This window comes from Podarcis muralis, chromosome 10 (genome assembly GCF_964188315.1).
Source record: "Podarcis muralis chromosome 10, rPodMur119.hap1.1, whole genome shotgun sequence".
NCBI lineage: Eukaryota > Metazoa > Chordata > Lepidosauria > Squamata > Lacertidae > Podarcis > Podarcis muralis.
The window spans coordinates 73,865,763-73,889,999 of record NC_135664.1 but is presented as its reverse complement, the minus strand read 5'-3'; the positions used below and the strand labels follow the sequence as shown (position 1 = coordinate 73,889,999).

General features: G+C 40.5%; 1 protein-coding gene and 1 long non-coding RNA gene across 2 annotated transcripts in view; one reads left to right on the top strand and one right to left on the bottom strand.

Annotated features, from left to right (window-relative positions):
- Positions 1-1,094: 1,094 nt before the first annotated feature.
- Positions 1,095-24,237, top strand: part of LOC114605990 (uncharacterized) — a 29,368-nt gene continuing 6,225 nt past the window's right edge. Inside the window, exons 1-5 of the mRNA XM_077935457.1 lie at positions 1,095-1,252; positions 3,245-3,749; positions 4,962-5,043; positions 5,288-5,370; positions 6,102-6,228. Coding sequence (XP_077791583.1) covers positions 3,336-3,749; positions 4,962-5,043; positions 5,288-5,370; positions 6,102-6,228 — 706 coding nt within the window. The 5' untranslated portion in view covers positions 1,095-1,252; positions 3,245-3,335. The remainder of the gene's footprint in view (positions 1,253-3,244; positions 3,750-4,961; positions 5,044-5,287; positions 5,371-6,101; positions 6,229-24,237) is intronic.
- On the bottom strand, positions 3,931-5,343 carry LOC144329044 (uncharacterized). Its single transcript, XR_013394486.1, has 2 exons — positions 5,273-5,343; positions 3,931-5,078 (listed from the first exon to the last, which is right to left on the bottom strand). It is a non-coding gene; the product is annotated as an uncharacterized LOC144329044 (long non-coding RNA).

Here is a 24,237-nt window from a genome sequence, read left to right as displayed (position 1 = left end):
AGGGACCTGCCAGAATGAAGCAGGACCACCTAGAGGAATTTTACCCTCATGCTTTCCATATAACCAGTGAGCCATATATCCATATATAACCATATATCCTTATAATGATTTTTATATAATCCATGTTTGAATCATGAAGGCTTCTGCAAAGCTTAGGGCAAAATGCTTAGATTTGAAAAATCCAAAATGAACTCTGTCCCAGTTCTCTCCCCTTGTTCTTTTCAATGTCTCGCTAACATAAGGGGGGGGGAGCAATAAATCTGCTGTGCTGGCACTTTCCTCTTGTCCAGACAGGGTCCTGAGCAGCTAAAAACAGGAAGATGCTAACCGCAAAATGTCCCAGTTTGGCAGATGTTGCGTAGGAGAGCTTAACGGCTGAATACAGTTCCTTTCTCCTTTTTATTAGGGGAAAGGTCGGACTAATGTTCAGACTGAAGAAAGCAGAAGTTGGGAGGGAACTCTTTACATGATCAGGGGGCAAGGCTTGAGTTCGCTCATTGGTTTTATTTTTGCTGCCGTGTGTGATTGTATTCTATTATGTCATGATCTATGATGTATGTACTCAGGTATAAAGCCTCAGGGCGCAAGAGCTGGGGTGCCCAGTCTCTGGAAACGATTCCACTGGGTCAATTATTGCTTAGCAATAAATATCACTTTCTTTTTCTCCACTGCTGCGTCTGTCAATTCTTGGACACAATTTGAGTGGGTCACAGGTACCTTAAAAATCCTTGCTACAAGGCGGCCCTCGGAGCTAGACCTCAGTGTCCGGGCTGAACGATGGGGGTGGAGACGCTCCTTCCCTTCTACTGGGCTGAGACCATTTGGGGCTTTCAAGGTCAGCACCAACACTTTGAATGGTGCTCGGAATCGGACCGGGAGCCAGTGAGGATTTCTTAGGACCCGTGTTCAGGGGCCAGCTGTTAGGGGGCCGTTCAGCTGCTGTCCAAAACTGAATGTATCCGTTGCCGGAAGTAATCCATAAACCTCTCCTCCTTCATCTTCTCGGGATGCCATTGGTGCGCGATGCTCCGTCTCTCAAAAGAGGGAGAGGCGTGAGTTGGGTGCGCTCGGCTTGCCAAGGGTTAAACAGAAACGAGTTAGATTCCTAGACAGGAAAGTAAGACGGGGGGGGGGGGGCAGGGTCCTCCAGAGCGAAAGCCCAACCCCTCCCTTTCCTGCAAGAAGTCGGGCGTGTGGGGGTCCCGTTGGTTCGGCTCTGCAGAGGCTGCCTGGGGGCGCCTGCTGGGATCCGGTGAGTCTCCTCTCTCCCAACACAGGGCCCATGGGGAGAGCGGGGGTCCCAGCGCTGCATGGCGAGAGGGGGGCAAGTCAGGGCGGGGAGGGTCGCAGGAGGGCGGCAGCTCTGCTCCTCCTTTGCATGGATGCACTGCTGGCCCCTTGGATCCAGGAGCGGGGAAATGCATGCAAATAAACCCCACTCCGATGTATGGATCAGTCCCCTTTTATGACAGAGGTTGTCCGCGGACAGAAACATTCAGACATGAAATATACCCTTGTACCTAAAACCTCACCTGTGCAAGGAAGGAAGGAAGGAAGGAAGAAGGAAGGAAGGAAGGAAGGAAGGAAGGAAGGAAGGAAGGAAGGAAGGAAGGAAGGAGAGCAGAGAAGAGAAAGCGTTTCCTCTTGCAGGGCAGAGTAAAACCTGTGGAACTGCCTCCCACAAGAGCCAGGGAGGCCACCAATTAAGGTGGCGTTAAAAGAGGAGGAGACCAATCCGTGGAGAAGGAGGAGAGGGCGATGGGTGGCTCCTCTGCTCTGTCTCCCCTATAGGGGGCAGCCCTCTGGCCTGATCCTGCAGGGCTCAGTTTCTCCTCCAGTGCTCAGTTCCTCCAGATGCAAGTCTGGCCTCTGAGATTGCTTGGGGTTGAGCTAGATGATCCTTGGGGTGCCATCCACCTCTATAGTTCTATGAAAGCACCACAGGAGGTCTCACAAGCCAAGGGATTCAGAGCAGGAGAGGTCCTGCTGAAAAGGAAACAACCAGTGCAACTGTTTTTAAAAAAGGAATCCAACGTGTTTGTTGTGGGGGGACTCGGTGGGGAGGGGTAGACCCATGGATGCCACCTTGATCTCTTTGGACAAAGAGGTGGGAGAGAAATGCCATTCATAAAGAGAGGCAGCCCAGCCAATCATCTGGCTGTTGCGTTTTGGGCCAGTTCCCGAGTCGCCTTCAAGGCAGTTCCACACAGAGAGCGTTGCAACCATCCCATCTGGTGCAGAGCAGGAAGGACCAGGGCCACGTCCTCTCTTTCCCAAAAGGTCTGTGGCGTGGGGAACTAGCCTGAGCTGGACATGGGCCTCAAGCGACCATGATGGACCCAGGAGTGTCCTCAAGTATTCATGACTGGGGAGGGGGCTTTTTAAGCAATGTAACATCATCATTGTTATTGCTTGCTCCCTGCCCATCACCCGAATTTCCAAGAGCAGATTACAAAATTTAAAAAACAGCAATAAGAACAGTTGAAAACAAATTGCACGCATAGAAAGGTGAATCCCACATTATTTGCTTTTGAGTGCTGTCCTTTGACCCCACCCACATGTCATTTGGCCTCACCCACTTGGAGTTAGCCAGATAAGGGAATAAATGGGCCCTGAAGTGGGGTTGGGCAGGAGAGCAACTCTTGAGGAACCCTGGGTTAGGACCCCCCCAAAACCCAATGCTCAGATAACACTCAGTACAAATGAGTCACTTGTCAATCACAGTTCTGACTTCATTCCTTGATTGAAAACTCCGAAAGGCCAACAGTTCCCTGCACATTTTGCATGGTAACTTTCCCTCTAGGAGGGCTGGAGACTTCCTTCTCCTCCTTCTCCTTCTCCTTCTCCTTCTCCTTCTCCTTCTCCTTCTCCTTCTCCTCCTCCTCCTCCTCCTCCTTCTCCTTTTTATAGAAACCTCAGAGTCTGGGTTCCTCATACTTCCTCATGGAACATTTTTCACCTCCGGGCAATATGTCAGTTTTGTAACAGAACAATGTACAGTGGTACTTGGGTTAAGAACTTAATTCGTTCTGGAGGTGCGTTCTTGACCTGAAACTGTTCTTAACCTGAGGTACCACTTTAGCTAATGGGACCTCCCACTGCCACTGCAGTGCAATTTCTGTTCTCATCCTGAAGCAAAGTTCTTAACCCGAGGTACTATTTCTGGGTTAGCGGAGTCTGTAACCTGAAGCACCTGTAACCTGAAGCGTATGTAACCTGAGGTACCACTGTTTTTGCTTTGTAGAATTTCCTAGCTCCTCTAATTCAGACAGACAGAACTTGGCAGAAGATCAAGGGGTTCCTTCATCTCTTTTGGAGGCTTCCTGAGAGCACAGATGGATGAGAAAAACTCAGCTGGCCCTGAAGCAGGAAGAGGCCATGCCATCAAAACAGGGAGCAGTGGGGGATTCTGGGGAAAAACTGTGCAGAAGATCCTGGGTGAGGAGGACACTCTCCGCTCAGAGGTGCAGAGCCAGCAGTTCAGGCAGTTCTGCTTCCAGGAGGCCAAAGGACCTCGAGAGGTTTGCAGCCGACTCTACAACCTTTACCATCAATGGCTGAAGCCAGAAAGGCACACGAAAGCTGAGATGCTGGACCTGGTGATCTTGGAGCAGTTCCTGGCTGTCCTTCCAGAGGAGATGGAGAACTGGGTGAGGGAATGTGGAGCTGAGACCAGTACCCAGGCAGTGGCCCTGGCCGAAGGTTTCCTCCTGAGTCAGGCAGAGGAGAGGAAGCAGGCAGAGCAGCAGGTGAGAGAGACTTTCCTCTGGATACTCCCAAGGGGCTCCGAACATGAGTGACAATATCTGAAAATTCTCCATCGTTTTTTTGGAAAGCAGCCATTGAATGCTATCAGATTGCCCTTCAGTTTTTGTCTCTGTCATTCCTTTTCTTTTCTTTTTTATACGATATTTATTAAAGTTTTAAAAGGTACAAAAAGAAAAAGCAAAAAACATCATTTTAAACAAAAAAACAATACCACACATCCCAATAGGTAAAGAAAAAAAGGATAAAATACAAAAGAAAAAAAGAAAAAGAAAAGAGAAAAAGCAGGAAATTAAAATCCATTAAACAAAAAAGAAAATACAAAGAAAATACAGCAAATCTTCTCATTACTTATCTTTCATTAGCTTATTTCCCCGACCTCCTCACACCTCCCTTTTTTGAATTCTAGATCAATTATCCATTTCAGCAAATCCTTTCCCTCTTTTCAAATTTTTGTCCTGTAATTTATCTTGATATTAATATAGCTTTACTTTCCCTCCTTTCACCAATTAACAGTCTGTTTTTTCCTAAATCTGTGTAACATTTCTGCTAAAATCACATAAATTCATTCCAACATCATTCTAACATTCATTGATTTTACAATGTTTCTGTAAATATTCTTTAAATTTCTTCCAATCTTCCTCCACTGACTCTTCTCCCTGGTCTCAGATTCTGCCAGTCATTTCCGCCAGTTCCATGTATTCCATCACCTTCATCTGCCATTCTTCCCGGGTGGGTAGATCTTGTGTCTTCCAATACCTTGCAATAAGTATTCTTGCTGCTGTTGTGGCATACATAAAAAAAGTTCTATCCCTCTTTGGCACCAATTGGCCGACCATGCCCAGGAGAAAGGCCTCTGGTTTCTTCAGAAAGGTATATTTAAATACCTTTTTCATGTCATTATAGATCATCTCCCAGAAGGTCTTAATCTTTGGGCATGTCCACCAAAGATGAAAGAATGTGCCTTCAGTTTCTTTGCATTTCCAACATTTATTATCGGGCAAATGATAAATTTTTGCAAGCTTGACTGGTGTCATGTACCACCTGTAGATCATATTCATTATATTTTCTCTTAAGGCATTACATGCCGTGAACTTCATACCTGTGGTCCATAACTGTTCCCAGTCAGCCATCATGTCATTCCTTTTCTAACTCTTCTTCATATTCTCTGTTTTGAAACTTTGTTGCTATTCCAGAGACAGGATCTGTTTGCAGAAATGGGCCCAGATTCCTCTGAGACCAAAAGGACTCCGTTGGACACCAGAGAGAGGCTGCTGGGTAAGGAAGGAGTCCGTGCTCCGTTTGGTCCCTTTCTGTGGATATCAAAACGAATCCATGGGTTCTTGTCATTTTTTTTGGGGGGGGGGGAGACACTTGGGGCCAAGAGCACCAAGGAGGGAGATATATTTTTTAACCCAACTAAATTATGAAATGGGTCCAAATGTCCAGATGCACTCAGAAGGTGAGACTTTTTGGAGAGCAGCTGCACTTCTGGCTTCCCACTTACCTCTGTCTCTTGCAGGTGACCAGATGATGCCAGCAAGACCTCCTCATCCATCTATTCCTGGTGGGGAAGGAGAAGCAACGGCTGTGGAATCAGCTCAGGTAGAGGGAGGGAGCCCTGTGGGGAAGGGGGCTGAGGGGTGGGGCCGCCAGGGTGCCTCTGGCCCCCAAGGAATCTCTCTCCTCCTCTTGGCTTCTGTCCGAGCTTCTCTGAAGGCATCTTTGTCCAGGGCAGCTTGGACAGAAGCCAAGAGGCTGGGAATGCCATTCGAGAAGCTTAATGGGCTGAGAATAAGGAACAGCCACCTTGCCTTAACTCACCCTCTGAAGGTCAATAAGATCATTCATAAGTCATTGTAGTTTTATTTCTAGAGTTATCATTGAATGCTAAAATAGGCTTCAAAGCAGTTCATCAAGCCTAAAAAACAGTTCCCAGGATTCACTAGTTACATCAGTTGCACAATGGGGCTTTCCCCCCTTCTCCTCCCCCCATGCACTTCTTGAAGTTGTCTTTTAGGGCATCAGAAGGGTCCCCCCCCCCCCAAGAACAGGACAAGGGGAGCAGAGAGGGGATCCTTCCATCTAGCACAGACAGAAGGATTTTAAGAACACAATGAAGAGTTCCTTCCATTTACACAAAGATTAATGTCCATCACTAAATCACACAAGAAAAGAATTCCAATAAGACATTAAAAGCAGCACCCACAATTAAAACGTGCAGCAGGACGATCCCATTGAAACAAAACACCATTTAATGAGCAGAAAGAAACAGAGCAATGTGTAGCAGATAATCTTTATGCTCTCTAAAGAGGACCTTTCCCTTTTTCTTTTAGGGTCCAGTGTGCTTTGAAGATGTCGCTGTTCATTTCACAGATGAGGAATGGGCGTTGCTGGATCCTGACCAGAGAGCTCTGCATAAGGAAGTCATGGAGGAGAATTGTGGGATCGTGGCCTCTCTCAGTAAGACTCCCTTTTGGATCCTAATCTCTCTTTGGAAATTCCATGCATCTCTCTCTGTGATAAGCCTCCCTGGTTTTGAGGGAGCTCTACAGGGCCACTTGCAGCATCTGGGATTCTAATACCCCCAAAATTGACCTTAAATGATGGGCTATCAGCATGTTTTGACCGTGGACATGATGAAGCCAGCATAGACCTTGCTGAGAATGGAATGGGAACATGCTGGGAATTTGAGGTTAGGAAAGCACATCTTTGTTTGACACTGTCCTGCCTTGTATTGCCCAAAATCTTCCTGACACAGAGCTTGTGGAAGGCATTGAGGGGTTGTTTCTGATGGTTGTAATTGTCCACAATTCACTTCACAAAGCAGCTTGCTCAACACACAATCCTGATACACCTTCATCTTGGTATTGGTTAGCATCCCATTCACCCATACAGTGGTCCCTCGGGTTACAGACACTTCAGGTTACAGACACTTCAGGTTACAGACTCCGCTAACCCAGAAATAGTACCTCGGGTTAAGAACTTTGCTTCAGGATGAGAACAGAAATTGTGCGGCAGCGGCATGGTGGCAGTGGTAGGCCCCATTAGCTAAAGTGGTACCTCAGGGTAAGAACAGTTTCAGGTTAAGAACAGACCCCCAGAACAAATTAAGTTCTTTTTTTTATTGATCAATTTTTATTGATATTACATATATATACATATATACATATAGACATATACAAAATCCATTACATAACTTGCACATATTATATCCATTCCAGAAATCATAAGTATAATACAAAGTTGTTTTAGGCTCTGCCGAGCCTTGGACTTCCCTCCACTCCTTTGGTAAGTATCAGATAGGTTTTACAGTCACGTATTTTATCCCTTTTACTTCCTAATCACTTACTGTTAGAGTTTTTTCAACCCCGCCAGTGTCGTCTGAAATTTAGTTCCAATATACGTCAAATATTTATTCCAATTATCATGAAATTTCTGTTCGTCTTGATCCCTTAATCTTCCTGTTATTCTAGCAAGCTCGGCATAATTTATCACTTTGACCTGCCAATCACTTATATTGGGTATAACCTCCGTTTCCCAATTTTGTGCTAACATGATTCTTGCAGCTGTTGTGCCATATAGGAATAATATCTTATCTTCATTTTTAATTTCTTTACCCATCATTCCTAGCAGAAAAGCTTCAGGCTTTTTGGGAAAAGTATATTTAATATTTTTTTTAAGTTTGTTAGAAATCGATTCCCAAAAGCCTTTCACTTTGCTGCATGACCACCACATGTGGTAGAAGTCACCATCTGCCTCTCCACATTTCCAGCATCTTTTGTTCTTCAACCTATAGATCTTAGCCAGCTTCACTGGTGTGTGATACCACCTATAAATCATTTCCCACAGGTTTTCCCTTAGTGCCATACACGCCGTGAACTTCATATTAGTGTTCCACAATCCCAGCCACCTCTCAAAGTCAATGTTATAACCAATGTCTATCACCCATTTAGTCATGACCTCCTTCACCTCCTCGTCTTTTGTATACCACTCCAATAAGATATCGTATATCCTAGACCAGTGTTTCCCAACCTTGTGCCTCCAGCTGTTTTTGGCCTACAATTCCCATCATCCCTTGCCACTGGTCTTGCTAGTCAGGGATGATGGGAGTTGTAGGCCAAAAACATCTGGAGGCACAAGGTTGGGAAACACTGTCCTAGACAATATTTTGTTCTTACCTTCTATAACTTCCACATTAAATTTAGATTTTTTTGTCTTCAAATCCTAATTTCTTTTTGTCCTCTTTTAACAAATCATTTACCTGATGGTATTGCAGCCACCCTGTAAATGCGTTTTTTATCTCTTCGTACGGTCTGAGTTTAATGCCTTGATCAGTTTTCCGCGCAAGTTCTTCATAGGTGGCATTCTTCCCTTCCATATTGATTTTTTTGACAGTTAGAACCTCTATTGGTGAATTCCACCAAGGCGTCTTCCTTTCCAATAGATTTTTATTCCTTTCCCATGCTTGAAATATTGGTCCCCTAAAAATATGATTTAGAAAGCCTCTATGTACTTTCACCTTTTCGTACCACAGGTACGAGTGCCTCCCGTACCTGTTATCGAAGCCTTCCAAATCCAAGGTGTCCCTATTTTCCAGTCTTATCCAATCTTTCAGCCACATTAAACACGCCGCTTCATAATATAAACTTAAATCCGGCAGGGAGAGACCCCCTCTTTCTTTTTTATCTACCAATACTTTCATTTTTATTCGCGGTCTTTTTCCCTGCCAAATGAATCTCGCCAAGGCTCTTTGCCACTCTTTACATTGCTTTAACCCTTTAAGTACAGGAATAAAAATAGCATTCTGGTCAGGACATTCATTTTGATAACCGTTATCCTCCCTAAAAAACATAGTCTCATTCTTTCCCAGATTTCTAAATCTTTCTTAATATTCTTCCAAGTGACCTCATAGTTATCCTTGTATAAGTTAATGTTTTTAGCTGTAATCCACACTCCAAGATACTTCACCTTCTTTGCTGTCATAATCCCCGTCTTTTGTTCTAACTCTACAATATCCTCTTTAGTTAAATTTTTGGTCAACATTTTGGCCTTATTAACTTTTAGGCCTGCCACAACACCGAACTCTTCGAATTTTTGTAAGGCCTCTTTCACACTATACTTTGGGTCTTCTAATGTTAATACAATGTCATCCGTAAAGGCTTTGATTTTGTATTCCTTAGTCCCTACTTTGACTCCTTTAACCTCTGTTGTTTCCCTCAGTCTCTTAGTAAGTACTTCCAATACTGTTATAAATAATAAAGGAGACAAGGGACAGCCTTGTCTAGTCCCTTTGGATATATCAAAAAATTCTGATGTAGTATTATTTATTACAAGTTTTGCTTTTTTGCTCACGGTAAATAGCTTCGATACCTTTACTAAATCTTTCTCCTACCCCCATCATTTTCAAATTTTCTATCAGGAAACGGCAAGAAACATTATCAAATGCCTTTTCGGCATCAATGAATATCAGGGCCGCCTGTTTATCTATTCTAGTTTCCAAATATTCAATGATATCTATCACATTTCTTACGTTATCCTTCAATTGTCTCCCTGGTAGGAAGCCCGTTTGGTCTTTATGAATTCTACTATTTAATACTTTTTAAAATCTTTCTGCCATTACCTCCGCGAACAATTTATAATCGTTATTTAATAACGAGATCGGCCTATAATTCTTCACCTCTAGGGCGTCGACATCTTTTTTAGGTATTAATGTAATATAAACCTCCTTCCAGGTATTCAGCATCCTTCCTTCTTTTAAAATATTATTCATGACTTCACATAAAATTGGACATAGTTGATCACTTAATGTTTTGTAGTATTTGGCTGGTAAGCCATCCGGCCCCGGCGCTTTTCCAATTTTCATTTTTTTTATTGCCTTCCTTATCTCATCTTCCATAATCATCTGGTTTAATAACTCTTTTTCTTCAGTTGCAATCTGTTGTAGATGTTCTCCCAGATAACATTCTATTTCATAGTCTGTTTCCTTTTCTCTTTTATATAAGTCCTTATAATATTTCTGAAATATCCTTTTTATTTCTTTTGGCTCTTCCAGTATCCTTTCTCCATCCCTTATCTTACAGATCATATTTTGCTTTTTCCTTTCTCTTAGTTGCCACGCCAAGTATTTCCCTATTTTATTAACTGATTTGAAACTCTTTTGTTTCATTTTAATTTTAATTTTTAATTTTGTTTCATTTTAATTCTCCGTTCAATCTCCTGATTTACTATCATAGAAAATTGAGCTTGTAGTATCTTTATATTTTGTTTTATTGTCTCCTCTCCTGGTTTAATAGGTGGTTGTCTTTCATTCTCCATAAGCTGTGTTAGGATCTCGTCTTTCTTTTTCTCTTTTTCTTTTCTTAGGTGGCTGTTTTTCTGGATTAGGAAGCCCCTCATAACGGCTTTTCCTGCATCCCAAACCGTTTCTATAGCTGTCCCTTTGTTTAAGTTCCACTTGAAGTACTCTTTGATTGTTTCTTTTGCTTTACTTACTATCTTTTGATCATTAAATAAATATTCATTCATTCTCCATCTAAATGCTCTAACATCTTTACCCTTTATTTCTATGAATACTGGATTGTGGTCGGACATAGTTTGTGGGAGAATTTCAGATTTAGTTAAGCTCTGTGTCAGTTCCTTCGAAATCCAAATATTATCTGTTCTCCCCCAACTCTGATTTGGGTTTGAGAAGAAAGTATATTGTTTTCTAGTAGGGTTTTTAAATCTCAAAGCATCAATTAATCCCATAGTGTCGACCAATTCAAAAAATGTTCGAGGTAGCTTACCTTCCTTCATCTCTTGCTTTTTTGTTGATCTATCTAAATTAGGTGACACCACTCCATTAAAATCACCCATAAATAGCATTTTTTTGATCCATCCACTCTAATAGCTTGTTACCTAATTCAGCAAAGAAAGCCGATTTTTTGTCATTAGGTGCGTATATTCTGGCGACAATTATTTTTGCTCCTTGAAACATAATCTGTACTACTATCATTCTCCCTTGTTCATCTTTATACAATAATTTTGGACCGTATTTTTCCTTTATATATAGTACCACTCCTCTTTTCTTAACCTTATCTGATGCCACGAAATCCAACCCTAATCTCTTATTACTCAAAATTCTCTTATGTTTTCTTGTTACATGCGTCTCTTGTAAGCAGATTAGGTCAAGATTCTTTTTTAGTAATATATGAGTAATCTGGTTCCTTTTATTTTTATTGTTGAGCCCATTCACGTTCCAAGACAGTATTTTTAAAGCCATCGATTATATACAATTAGTAAATTAACAAGTCTAAGTTAAAGCTACTGCTCTTTGTCGTTTGTCTCTTCTTTTTCCCTCTCTTCTCCTGAATTTATCTCCCTCCCTTCCTCTCCACTCCCCCCACCTCCGCCCCCCTCCCTCAGCCGGTCCCCTACCTGCTCCCATCCCGCCATCTTTCCAAGTTCCTTCTCGTATCTTCTTGCAAATTTTTCAAGTTCTGAAGGGCTGGACAGTTTAAATCTTTTTCCCTTAAAATAGAATGAAATTCCTTCCGGAAATTGCCATCTATATAGGATACCATTTTTCTTCAACTGGTTAGTTAATTTTTTGTAAACGACCCTCCTTCGAAGAAATCTCGAGGGGATCTCTTTAAATATAATAATTGAGTTTCCTTCAATACATAACCTTTTGTTATAGTTTTGTTTCAGTACTTCGTTCCTCATGTCCAACGAATTGAACATGACTAGTACATCTCCTGGCAATTTCCCCCCCTGGCTTTGGCCGATTTTGTTTTTATCCGAAAAATATTTGCTAGTGAGTTAACTTATCTCTTCTTCCCCCCTATCTAACCAAATTGCCAGCTCTTTAATCATTTTAGATCTTATATTCTCATTTGGGTCCTCTGGAATCCCTCTGAATTTCAGGTTTAATTGATTCTGTCTCATCTGAGTCATTGCCATACTGTCCAGCAATTCTTCCTGTACCTTACCTATCTCCTTAACTTCCCTTTTAATCCTGTCCAAATCCTTCTTACTGTCTTTCGTATCCTTTTGCACCCTTTTCATTGAATCTTCAAGTACTTTGGCTCTTACCGATAAATCTTTAACTTTTCCTGTCAGTTCTCCCACCACCCCCTCCAATCTCTTATCCAATGTATCCTGAACTTCCAATAGCTTTTTCTCAATATAATGCTCATTCTGTTTAAATTCCTTCCTTATTTCAACCATCAAACTATCATAGTCCTTAATTCCCTTCCCATCTTCTTGTCTAGATGGCCTCCTTTCTGCTGGCGTTCCCACCCCCCTTTTCATTTTCTCCATCAGCTTATATTAGCTAATTATTAATAGCTCTTCCCCCCCTAGTGGTCAGTACAGTGAGCTGCTGGATTCCTCTGTTCCTCCCATTAATTTCTTCCAATATACTTTCCTTTGTTCCCACACGGTGACGTCTTATTAACCTTCCAAGTCTTAGTTCTTTTCTCTTCCGTAAGACTCCTCAACGGGATGTCTCCCTCCTCACACGACCAAACGATTGGTCTCGTGTGGTATTAGTAATAACACAATTATGGAGAAACCAAATACACAAAAAGACAACCAAGAGGAGGCAAGAAAGGATAGAGGAAAAACAAGTAAAAAAAAACAGAAAAGCAGGGGGGAAAGCGGGTGGGAAAGCCAGCGTCTCCAAAAATATGCCAGCGATGGACGGGAAGTAGTAAAAAATTAGAAAAAAGTAAAGGAGAAAGACGCGGGCAAAAAAAAAAAAAAAAGAATAACTGCCAAAGTTACAGGGGCGAATGGGGAGCAGGGCGGAACCAGGTGGGAGGGCGCTCCACGGGGAGAGAGACTTCCGTAGATAGCTGGATCCTGGCGAACTGTCCTGCTTAAACTTTCCTTCTTTCCTTCTGTTTTTTTTTTTATAATAAATTTTTATTAGTTTTCCATAAATAAAGAAAAAACAAAGCCAAAACATAAACATAAACAAACAGAAAATCGACTTCCCCATACCACCCCTTTTCTGCATTCTTGTTTCAAGATTTTTCAGCAACCCTCTGATAATAAACTTGATTATATTTCATATATTTAACTTCAGTTTGTTATTAATACAACTGTAGTTCTTTATCTCTTGTAACTCTGAGCCCCTAATTTTCCAAATTACAACAGTTTTTGAGATAAGCTTTAAGTTTGTTCCAATCTTCATCCACCGCCTCTTTCCCCCGGTCTCGAATTCTGCCAGTCATCTCTGCCAGTCCCATATAGTCAATCACCTTCGTCTGCCATTCTTCCAACGTGGGTAAATCTTGCGTCTTCCAATACTTTGCTAGAAGAATTCTTGCTGCTGTAGTGGCATACATGAAAAATGTCCTATCCTTCTTTGGCACCATTTGGCCCACCATACCCAAGAGAAAGGCCTCTGGTTTTTTAACAAACGTTCTCTTCAGAACTTTTTTTATTTCATTATAGATCATTTCCCAGAAAGCCTTAATCTTCGGGCAGGTCCACCAAAGGTGATAGAAAGTTCCCTCCGTTTCATTACACTTCCAACACTTGTTGTTGGGCAAATGATAGATCTTTGCTAACTTAGCAGGAGTCATGTACCACCTGTAGATCATTTTCATAATGTTTTCTCTTAAGGCATTACATGCCGTAAATTTAACACCAGTGGTCCATAACTGCTCCCAGTCAGCAAGCTCAATGTCATGCCCAACATCCTGTGCCCATTTAATCATGCTAGATTTCACCATTTCATCTTGAGTATTCCACTTCAACAGCAAGTTGTACATTCTTGACAAGTTTTTAGTATTGGGTTCTAACAGTTCTGTTTCTAGTTTTGACTTCTCCACTTGGAAGCCTTTCTTTCTGTCCTGTTTGAATACTTCATTTATCTGTCGATAATGTAACCAATCTCTCACCTTAAACTTCAGTTTCTCAAAACTCTGCAATTTTACATTTTCACCATCTTGTTCTATAATTTCACAATATTTAGGCCAATTAGAACCCATATTCAATTTTTTCACCTCTTTTGCTTCCATTGGTGACAGCCACCTGGGGGTTCTACTTTCAAACAGATCTTTATACCTTATCCAAACATTATACAGAGCTTTCCTCACCATATGGTTCTTAAAACCTTTATGCAATTTTACCTTGTCATACCATATATATGCATGCCAACCAAATCTGTTATCAAATCCTTCAAGATCCAAAATGTCTGTATTCTCGAGGAGCAGCCAATCTTTCAACCAGCAAAACGCTGCTGATTCATAGTAAAGTCTTAAGTCCGGCAGGGCAAAACCCCCTCTATCTTTCGCATCTGTTAATGTCTTAAATTTTATTCTTGGCTTTTTGCCCTGCCAAACAAATTTCGATATGTCTTTCTGCCACCTCTTGAAACAGTCCATCTTGTCTATTATTTGTAATGTCTGAAACAGAAATAACATTCTAGGCAATACATTCATTTTGATAACAGCAATTCTGCCTAACAAGGAAAGTTTCAGCCTTGACCATATGTCTAAATCTTTCTTAACTTCTGTCCAACATTTATCATAATTGTCTTTAAAAAGATTCGCATTTTTTGCTGTCAAGTTCACCCCCAAGTACTTCACTTTTTTTGCTATCTCCAAACCTGTTTCATTCTGGAATGTCTCTTTTTCTTCATTTGTTAGATTTTTCTCCAAGACTTTAGTTTTTTGTTTGTTCAATTTAAATCCTGCAACTTGACCAAATGTCTCGATCAGTTCTAAAACTCTTTTTGTACTAGTGATTGGCTGCTGCAAAGTCAAAACTAGGTCATCTGCAAATGCCCTTAGTTTATACTCTCTCACTCCGACCTGGATTCCTTTAACCAACTGGTCCTTTCTGATCATATTTAGCAAAACCTCCAGGACCAGTATAAAAAGTAGGGGAGAAATAGGGCATCCCTGTCGTGTTCCTTTCTCTATAGCTATCTCTTCCGTTACCACATTATTCACAATTAGCTTTGCCTTCTGCTCAGAGTAAATTGCACCTATACCATTTTCAAAACCTTGGCCTACCCCCATCCCTTGGAGATTCTTTTTCATAAAACTCCAACAAATATTGTCAAAGGCTTTCTCCGCGTCCACAAAAATCAAAACCGCTTTTCTGTTAATGTTCGTTTCCAACAGTTCCACAATGTCTATTATGTTCCTCACATTGTCAGACATGTGTCTTCCTGGGAGAAAGCCAGTTTGATCCTTATGAATCTCACCTGTCAATACTTTCTTCAGTCTTTTTGCTAAAATGTCTGCAAAAATTTTGTAATCCACATTTAATAATGATATCGGGCGGTAGTTCTTAACCTGGTTCTTTTCAGTCTCGGTCTTTGGTATAAGTGAGATAAAAGCCTCTTTCCACGTTTCAGGTGCCTTTTTCCCCTCCAATATTTCGTTGCAGACTTCTTTCAGTGGTTGCACTAAACCTTCTCTCAAAGCTTTATAATATCTGGCCGTCAGTCCATCTGGTCCTGGAGACTTTCCCAGTTGTGCCTTTTGAATGGCCTCCTCTATTTCTTGTTCTGTTATTTTCTCATTCAAAATCAACTTGCCCTGTTCTGAAATTTTCGGTAGTCCATGATTTTTAAGAAATTCCTCTATTTCTTGTTCGTTTACTGGCCCTTGTGTGTATAATTTCCTAAAAAAACTTTGAAAGCAATTACTTATCTCGTTTGGCTTATGAATATTCTTTCCCTCTATCTCCAAACAGGTAACTGTATTCAATTTTTGCCTCTTTTTCAATTGCCATGCAAGGAGCTTCCCACATTTGTCTGCAGACTCAAAAGTCCTTTGTCTCATTTGTTTAATTTTCCATTCTATCTCTTGATTTGTCAATTCCATATATTGCGACTGATAATATTTTATCTCTCTCAAAATTTCTTGAGACTTTGGTTTTGACCTCAGTTTCTTTTCTCCTTCCTTCATTTTTTCTAAAATTCTTTCTTTCCTTTCATTTTGCTTTTTCCTCTTGATTGAATTCTGTTGTATTAGGAAGCCTCTCATCACGGCTTTACTCGCGTCCCAAATTGTTCTTTTTTCAACATTTGTTCTCAAATTTATCTCAAAGTAGTCTTTCAATGTCTTTAGGGCCTTTTTACAGAATTGTTCATCTCTAAATAAGGAGTCATTCATTCTCCATCTAAAGGATCCAGTTGTTGTCATCTTCATTTCCATCTTTACGGCATTATGGTCGGAGCAGGTTTTTGGGCAGATTTCTACTTTTTTAATCTTTGTAGCCATCACACTAGATACCCAGATTTGGTCAATTCTTGTCCATGTCATTTTAGATTCCGAGAAAAAAGTTCCCTCTCTCTCGAGAGGATTTTTTGTTCTCCAAATGTCAATCAAGTCCATATTTTCCGTCATCTCGAAGAAAGTCTTTGGTAGTCTTCCTTCTTTAGATATTGTCTGTCTTTGTGCCTTGTCCATATTTGTAGAAACCACTCCGTTCATGTCCCCCATCATTATTATTTTGGAGTCGAGATAGTCTAGTAAAGTCTCATGCAGCTTCTTAAAAAATTCTGCCTTCCCATCATTTGGTGCATATATTCCAATTATCAAATATTTTTCCCCCTGGATCTGTACTTCAATTGCCAGGTATCTTCCTTCTTCATCCTTAAATTTTAATTTTGGGTCCAATTTTTCTTTTGCATAAATCACTACTCCTCTCTTTTTTACTTTATCGGAAGATATAAATTCTTGTCCCAATCTTTTGTTCACCAACAATTTCCTGTGTGCTCTAGTTATATGAGTTTCCTGTAGACATATCAGATCCAGTTGTTCCCTTTTCAAAATGTGAAAAACCTGTCGTTTTTTTCTGGGATTGTTCAAACCGTTGCAATTCCAGCTTAGAAGTTGCAGAGACATTTTGTTTGTTAGATGTTTGATCCTCCGACTGCTCCAAGTTTTTCTTCCTCTTCAGTTGGTAGTTGTGGTAGTCCAAATGATAGATTTGCAATATCCGTTAGCCCTCCTCCTTCTGGTGTTAATCCTTGTCCTTCTTTTGCCGGGTCCACCGTACCTTTCTGTAGGTCCTCTAGGTTTCTCTCCAAAAAGTACTCTTTCTCCTGTACTGTTCTTATTCTTACTTTCTTCCCTTTGTAGTTAAAGGACAACCCCTGTGGAAATTCCCACCTGAAGGGTATAAAGTTCTTCCTCAACAAATTGGCAAGGTCTCTATAAAAAGTCCTCACTTCCAAGATGTATTTAGGGATGTCCTTAAAGATTTGAACTTGAGTGTTTCCAATCACCAGAGCTTTTTGATAGTGAAGGTTCAGTATCTTGTCTCTTTCCTCTTTGGTTCTAAAGGTGATCAGACAATCCCTTGACTTCTTGCTTTGCTTTCTACCAAGTCTGAAAGCAGTTGTTATCCCCACTTCATCTTCCTCCAGATCTCCTTGCCAATTTTCCAAAATTGCCTCTGTGAGAAATTCCGCCAGATTGTCCTCTTCTTTCTCTGGAACCTGTCTAAATTTCAGATTCCGTTCTTTCCGTTGTAATTCCAGTAAGGAGAGGGCCGCTTCATGCTCATTCACCTTTTTCTCAATCGGCACAAGTCTTTCCTGTGTCTCACCTGCAACAGATTTCGCACTCTCTGCAATTTTCCTCGTTTCTGAAGATTCCTGAATCAGTCTATTTATAGATTCTGTATTTGTTGCCACTGATGTAGTGTTCAAATCCAATCTTGCTGTAAGTTCTGTCAATTTCTTTGAATTTTCTGTAGATTGCTTTGTTAAGGCCTCAAGGGATTGATTTATTTTAAGCAGTGCCTGTGTCATAGATTCCATTGATGCTGCTGTCGCACTATCCAGTGCAGGCACTGTGTTGCCAGAGATTGAACCTCTTTTCTTTTGTGTTAGTTTAGCTTTAGATCTGGTTCTTATCTCCTCTGCCGTGCCACTCATATCCCAAGGCCGTTCTCACAGGAAAAACTTGCAATGGAAAATCCCACTATTAGTCAGTTACTTTGCAATTTTTCCCTCTTAGCCCTCAAGAGGGAGCAGTTAAAGGTTTCCAAGTTAGAGACAACAAAGAAACAGAAAACCGGATGTAAGAAATCTCAAGTCCGCCATTAAAGTTGTAAAACTTTTTCTCCAATTTAAATTTAGCTAGTCCAATATCAATAACAAAGTCCCATTCAAATCTTAAGAGTTTTAAAATTTTTTCACCATTTAAGGTATAGTCTATATCCACTTCAAAGTTATTTTAAAGAACAGTTTTCCCGGTGTTAAGTCCTGGCAGATCGTCCCCGGGGATCAGAGCAGTGAAAAACTTTGTTTCCCTTTAAATTAACAGTATCTTCACAAGACTGTCTTTTTTCTCCCTTCTCCTACCGATCTGGAGGGAAGAGATACTTTTGACAGCTCAGGTTTGACAGTTCGCAACTAAGTTTCTTATAACTGCAGCGAGGTCTTTCGTTGCTTTAAATTCCTGCAGTCCGGGGGGGGCAGACTTCCTTATTCTTTGCCCTCCCGTTTTCAGCCAAATTTTCTAATTTTAAAGGTTCCTGATTTTTTTTTCCCTTCTTACTCACGGGAATCCAGTCCAGATTTTCTTTTCAGGAAGGAATCGGCGCTCTCCGCTAATGGCGACGCGGCTTCACTCCGCAGGCTGGGTAGCGACTCTCAGCACCGCGCTCACTCCCGATGCCGCTCCGGAGCCTTTAAAAAGGCTCTTTCACAGTACCGGGGGGCGCAAAGGTGCCCACCGAGTCTCCTTGCTCTCAGGCTTCCGCGCCTGAGATTTTAGGGGTCCCCCACTCGCCGTAGCGGGTAAGACCCGAACTTGCGGAGCAGTCCTTCTCCGGAGCCCGGAGGTAGGACCGCCATTAAGCGCTGGCACCGACCGGAAGTCTCCTTTTCCTTCTTTCCTTCTGAAGACTCCCAGTCTCTTTCCGCTATAGCAGTAATTCAGTCTAAAGCATAACCACTGTCTTCTCCTACGTGTATGTTAGGATGTATCTCTTTAAGACGGGAGAAGACAGGGAGCAGAATGGCGGCACGGAAATCCGCTGTAGTTTCTATTTTCTCCAAACCGTTCGCTTTTTTCTCCCAAGCCACCGGAGGAGCGCTGCCCCTCAGCGTCTCCCCTCCTCCTATTCTCAATCTAATTTTCAATCATGCACCTGGCCCGGGTATATACCAGTCTCTATTCTTTGCTCAAACGTAAAAGGTGAAGAAGGTAAAAATCACTATTGAAATACTGTTTAAATCAGTCCCTGTTCGAATACAGCAGGCAATAGAGTTGAATACGGAAAAACCGCCCATATATCCCAAACCGGTCGCTGATACAACCTCTGACCAGGTAGAACAGAAAAATTCCTTTCACTTCTCTCTCTCTCTTTTTTTTATAAAGATATTTATTGAGGTTTTTAAACAATCAAACAGATTTCACAAACATAACAAATACAAAAGAAAATACATAGAAATACAGAAGAAAAGAAAAGAAAAACATAAAAAAAACCTGTTTCTAAGTTGTTGCTTTCATAGCCCTCTTTCCTGACTTCCTCACGTCTCCCTTTTCTGTGTTCTCTTTTACAGAATCATATTCAGCAATATCTTACCCTCTTTTAAATCTTATTGTATATTATACATTTCAACTCTTATGTCACCAATTTTTTCCCTTCATATCATTTCGTTTAATTCTGACATAATGTTATTCTGGCTTTTTCACCCTTATTTCTTATAAAGTATTTTTGCATATTCCTTTCAGCTTTGTCACTAATACCATATTATCTTTATATCCTGCATCATTTTAACATTCAGTCATTTTACAATGTTTTTGTAAGTAGTCTTTAAATTTCTTCCAATCCTCTTCCACTGTCTCTTCTCCCAGGTCTCGGATTCTGCCAGTCATTTCTGCCAGTTCCATGTAGTCTATCACTTGCATCTGCCATTCTTCCAGAGTGGGCAAATCTTGTGTCTTCCAATGCTTTGAGATAAGAATTCTTGCTGCTGTTGTTGCATACATAAAGAACGTTCTGTCCTTCTTTAACACCATTTGGCCGATAATGCCCAATAGGAAGACCTCTGGTTTCTTAGGGAAGGTATATTTAAATACCTTTTTCAGTTCATTATAGATCATTTCCCAGAAAGCCTTAACCTTTGGGCACGTCCACCAGAGGTGAAAGAATGTTCCCTCAGTTTCCTTACATTTCCAACATTTATTGTCAGGCAAATGGTATACCTTTGCAAGCTTGACTGGGGTCATGTACCACCTATATATCATTTTCATAATATTTTCTTTTAAGGCATTACATGCCGTAAATTTCACACCGGTGGTCCACAACCATTCCCAGTCAGCAAACATGATATTGTAACCAATGTCTTGCGCCCACTTAATCATCGCAGATTTGACCGTTTCATCCTGAGTGTTCCATTTTAACAGCAAGTTATACATTCTTGAAAGTACCTTAGTTTTAGGTTCTAACAATTCTGTTTCTAGTTTCGATTTTTCCACCTGGAAGCCTATTTTTTTGTCCATATTAAATACTTCTCTAATTTGATAGTAATGTAACCAATCTCGCACTTTATCTTTTAGTTTCTCAAAACTCTGCAGTCTCAGTATATCTCCATTTTGTTCCAATATCTCCCAATATTTTGGCCACTTGACCTCCATATTGGGTTTTTTCAAAGCCTTAGCTTCCATAGGTGACAACCACCTTGGGGTCTTGTTTTCTAATAGATCTTTATATCTTGTCCAGACATTAAACACTGCTTTCCTGACAATATGGTTCTTAAATGCTTTATGAGCTTTAACCTTGTCGTACCACAGATATGCATGCCACCCAAATGCATTGTTAAACCCTTCCAAGTCCAAGATATCAGTGTTCTCAAGGAGTAGCCAGTCTTTTAACCAGCAGAATGCTGCTGATTCATAGTACAACTTCATGTCTGGCAGGGCAAACCCCCCTCTTTCTTTAGCATCAGTCAATATTTTAAATTTTATTCTGGGCTTTTTGCCCTGCCAGACAAATTTAGAAATATCTCTCTGCCACCCCTTGAAACAGTCCATCCTGTCCACAATCTGCAAAGTTTGAAACAAAAACAACATTTTTGGCAATACATTCATCTTTATAGCAGCAATTCGACCCAACAAGGAAAGCTTCAATTTGGACCAAATTTCTAAATCTTTTTTAATCTCTGACCAACATTTTTCATAATTGTCTTTAAATAGATTCAAATTTTTGGCCGTCATATTTATTCCTAGGTATTTCACTTTCTTCACTACATTAATAATAATAATAATAATAATAATAATAATAATAATAATAATAATAATAATAATAATAATTTATTATTTGTACCACTCTGGGCGGCTTCCAACAAAGATAGAAAATACACTAAAATGTCACATATTAAAAACTTCCCTGAACAGGGCTGCCTTCAGATGTCTTCTGAATGTCAGGTAGTTGTTTATCGCTTTGACATCTGATGGGAGGGCGTTCCACAGGACGGGCGCCACTACCGAGAAGGCCCTCTGCCTGGTTCCCTGTAACTTGACCTCTCGCAGTGAGGGAACCGCCAGAAGGCCCTTGGACTTGGACCTCAGTGTCCGGGCAGAACGATGGGGGTGGAGACGCTCCTTCAGATATACTGGACCAAGGCCGTTTAGGGCTTTAAAGGTCAGCACCAACACTTTGAATTGTGCTCGGAAACTTACATTTAAATTTGTCTCCTTCTGAAACCTTTTTCCATTATTGTCAAATTTTTCTCCAAAACCTTAGTTTTTTGCTTATTCAATTTGAAACCTGCCACCTGACCAAATTCTTGAATCAGTTCTAAAACTCTTTTCGTACTAGATTCTGGCTCCTGTAATGTCAAAACCAGGTCATCTGCAAAGGCCTTAAGTTTGTATTGTTTGGCTCCGACCTGAATTCCTTTAATCAACTGGTCCCTCCTAATCATGTTCAAGAGCACCTCCAGGACCGAAAAAAATAACAATGGAGAGATAGGGCAACCCTGTCGTGTTCCTTTTTCAATTTTAAACTCTTCTGACACCACATTATTAACTATCAATTTTGCTTTTTGTTCTGAGTAGATTGCATCTATACCATTTTCAAACCCCCGTCCCACTCCCATTCCCTTAAGATTTTTCTTCATGAAGCTCCAAGAAATATTGTCAAAGGCCTTCTCCGCATCAATAAAGATCAAAACTGCTTTTGTATTAATGTTCGTTTGCAATAGCTCCAAAATGTCAATGATGTTCCTTACATTATCTGACAAATGTCTGCCTGGGAGAAAGCCTGCCTGGTCTTTGTGTATCACTTCATTTAACACTCTTTTTAGCCTGTTTGCTAAAATGTCTGCAAAAATTTTGTAATCCACATTTAAAAGGGAGATAGGACGGTAGTTCTTAAGTTGTGTCTTTTCAGATTCCGATTTTGGTATAAGTGTGATGAAAGCTTCTTTCCACGACTCCGGTGCCTTCTTTCCCTCCATTATCTCGTTGCACACCTCCTTTAATGGTTGAATTAAATAGTCTTTCAAAGTCTTATAGTACTTGGAGGTTAGTCCGTCCGGCCCTGGAGACTTGCCCAATTGCATGTTCTGAATGGCACCTTCAATATCCTGTTCCGTTATCTTATGATTCAATATTGTCTTGTTTTCTTGAGATACTTTTTGTAATCCATTAGTTCTTAAAAATTAATCTATATCAGTCTCTTTCTGCTGCCCCTGGGTATAAAGTTGTTTGAAGTATCTCTGGAAGCATTTTCTAATCTCCACGGGATTCTGGATGTTTCTTCCCTCAATCTCAAGGTTGGTAACAGTGTTCAACTTCTGTCTTTTTTTCAACTGCCATGCTAGCAGTTTTCCACATTTATTAGCCAATTCAAAAGTCTTTTGTCTCATTTGTTTTATCTTCCGTTCAACTTCCTGATTTATCAATTCCATATATTGTACTTTTTTTTTTTTTCCCAATTAAATTTTTATTCAAGATTTACAAAAAAAAAAAGAGTATCAACAAAAGCCGTGAAATACATACACAGATTTACACATAGTGATCCCTTCCCTATGTTATACAAACACAAACTATACCCTAAGAACTCATAATAAGAAAAAAATAATAATAGTAAGATCTTAGGTTCTATCGAACCTTTGACTTCCCTTCATCCATTTGGTAAGCGTCCTGTAAGTTCCCTATTTGCGTATTTAAATATTACAGTTATGATTAATCACTGTTAGAGTTGCTCTAGTACCGCCAGTTCCTCTACGTATCCATTCCAATATATTTCCAAAATTTATTCCAATTTTTCTTGACTTTCTGATCATCTTGGTCTCGTATTCTACCTGTTAGCCTATCGAGCTCAGCATAGTTTATCATTTTATCCTGCCAGTCCATTATCGTAGGTACAAGTTCTGTTTTCCAGTTTTGTGCCAGCATAATTCTTGCGGCTGTGGTGGCATAAAGAAATATTTTTTTATCTTCATTTTTTATCTCTTTACTCATAATTCCCAGCAAGAAAGCCTCCGGCTTCTTGGGGAATGTATATTTTAGCATTTTTTTGAGCTCATTATATATTGCTTCCCAAAAAGCCTTCACCTTCCTGCATCGCCACCACATATGGTAAAGATCTCCCTCCACCTCTCCACATTTCCAACAAATCCTATTCTTTAATCTATACATTTTAGCCAGTTTCACCGGGGTAAGATACCATCTATACAACATTTTCCAGATGTTCTCTCTCAAAGCCGTACATGCCGTGAACTTAATATTCCTATTCCACAATTCCACCCACCTATCAAATTCTATATTGTATCCAAAGTCAATTGCCCATTTAATCATAGCCTCTTTGACTTCCTCGTCTTTGGTATACCATTCCAGCAGGATATCATATATTTTAGACAATATTTTACTCTTACCTTCTACTATCTCTATATTAAATTTTGATTTTTTGTCTTCAAATCCTCTTTTCCTTTTATCCTCATTTAACAGATCGTTTACCTGATGGTATTGTAACCAACCAGTGAATAGGTCTTTTATTTCTTCATAAGGTTTGAGTTTGAACCCTTGCTCTGTTTTTCTTACCAAATCCTCGTACGTAGCACTCTTCCCCTCCATGTTAACTTTCTTTATCGCTAATACTTCCATTGGTGAAATCCACCAGGGCGTCTTTCTCTCAATGAGGTTTTTATTTCTCTCCCAAATCTGATAGATAGGTCCCCTAAATACATGATTTAAGAAGGCTCTATGAACTTTCACTTTCTCATACCAGAGGTATGCATGCCACCCATACCGGTTGTTAAACCCCTCCAAATCCAATAGATCTTCATTCTCTAATTTAATCCAATCCCTCAACCAAAGTAGGCACGCTGCCTCGTAATATATACTCAATTCTGGTAGAGCGAAACCTCCTCTTTCTTGTTTATCTATCAATATTTTCATTTTAATCCGTGGTCGTTTCCCCTGCCAGATAAATTTCGCCAGGATTCTCTGCCATTCCTTACATTGTTTCACGCCCTTAATAACTGGGAGGGTCTGA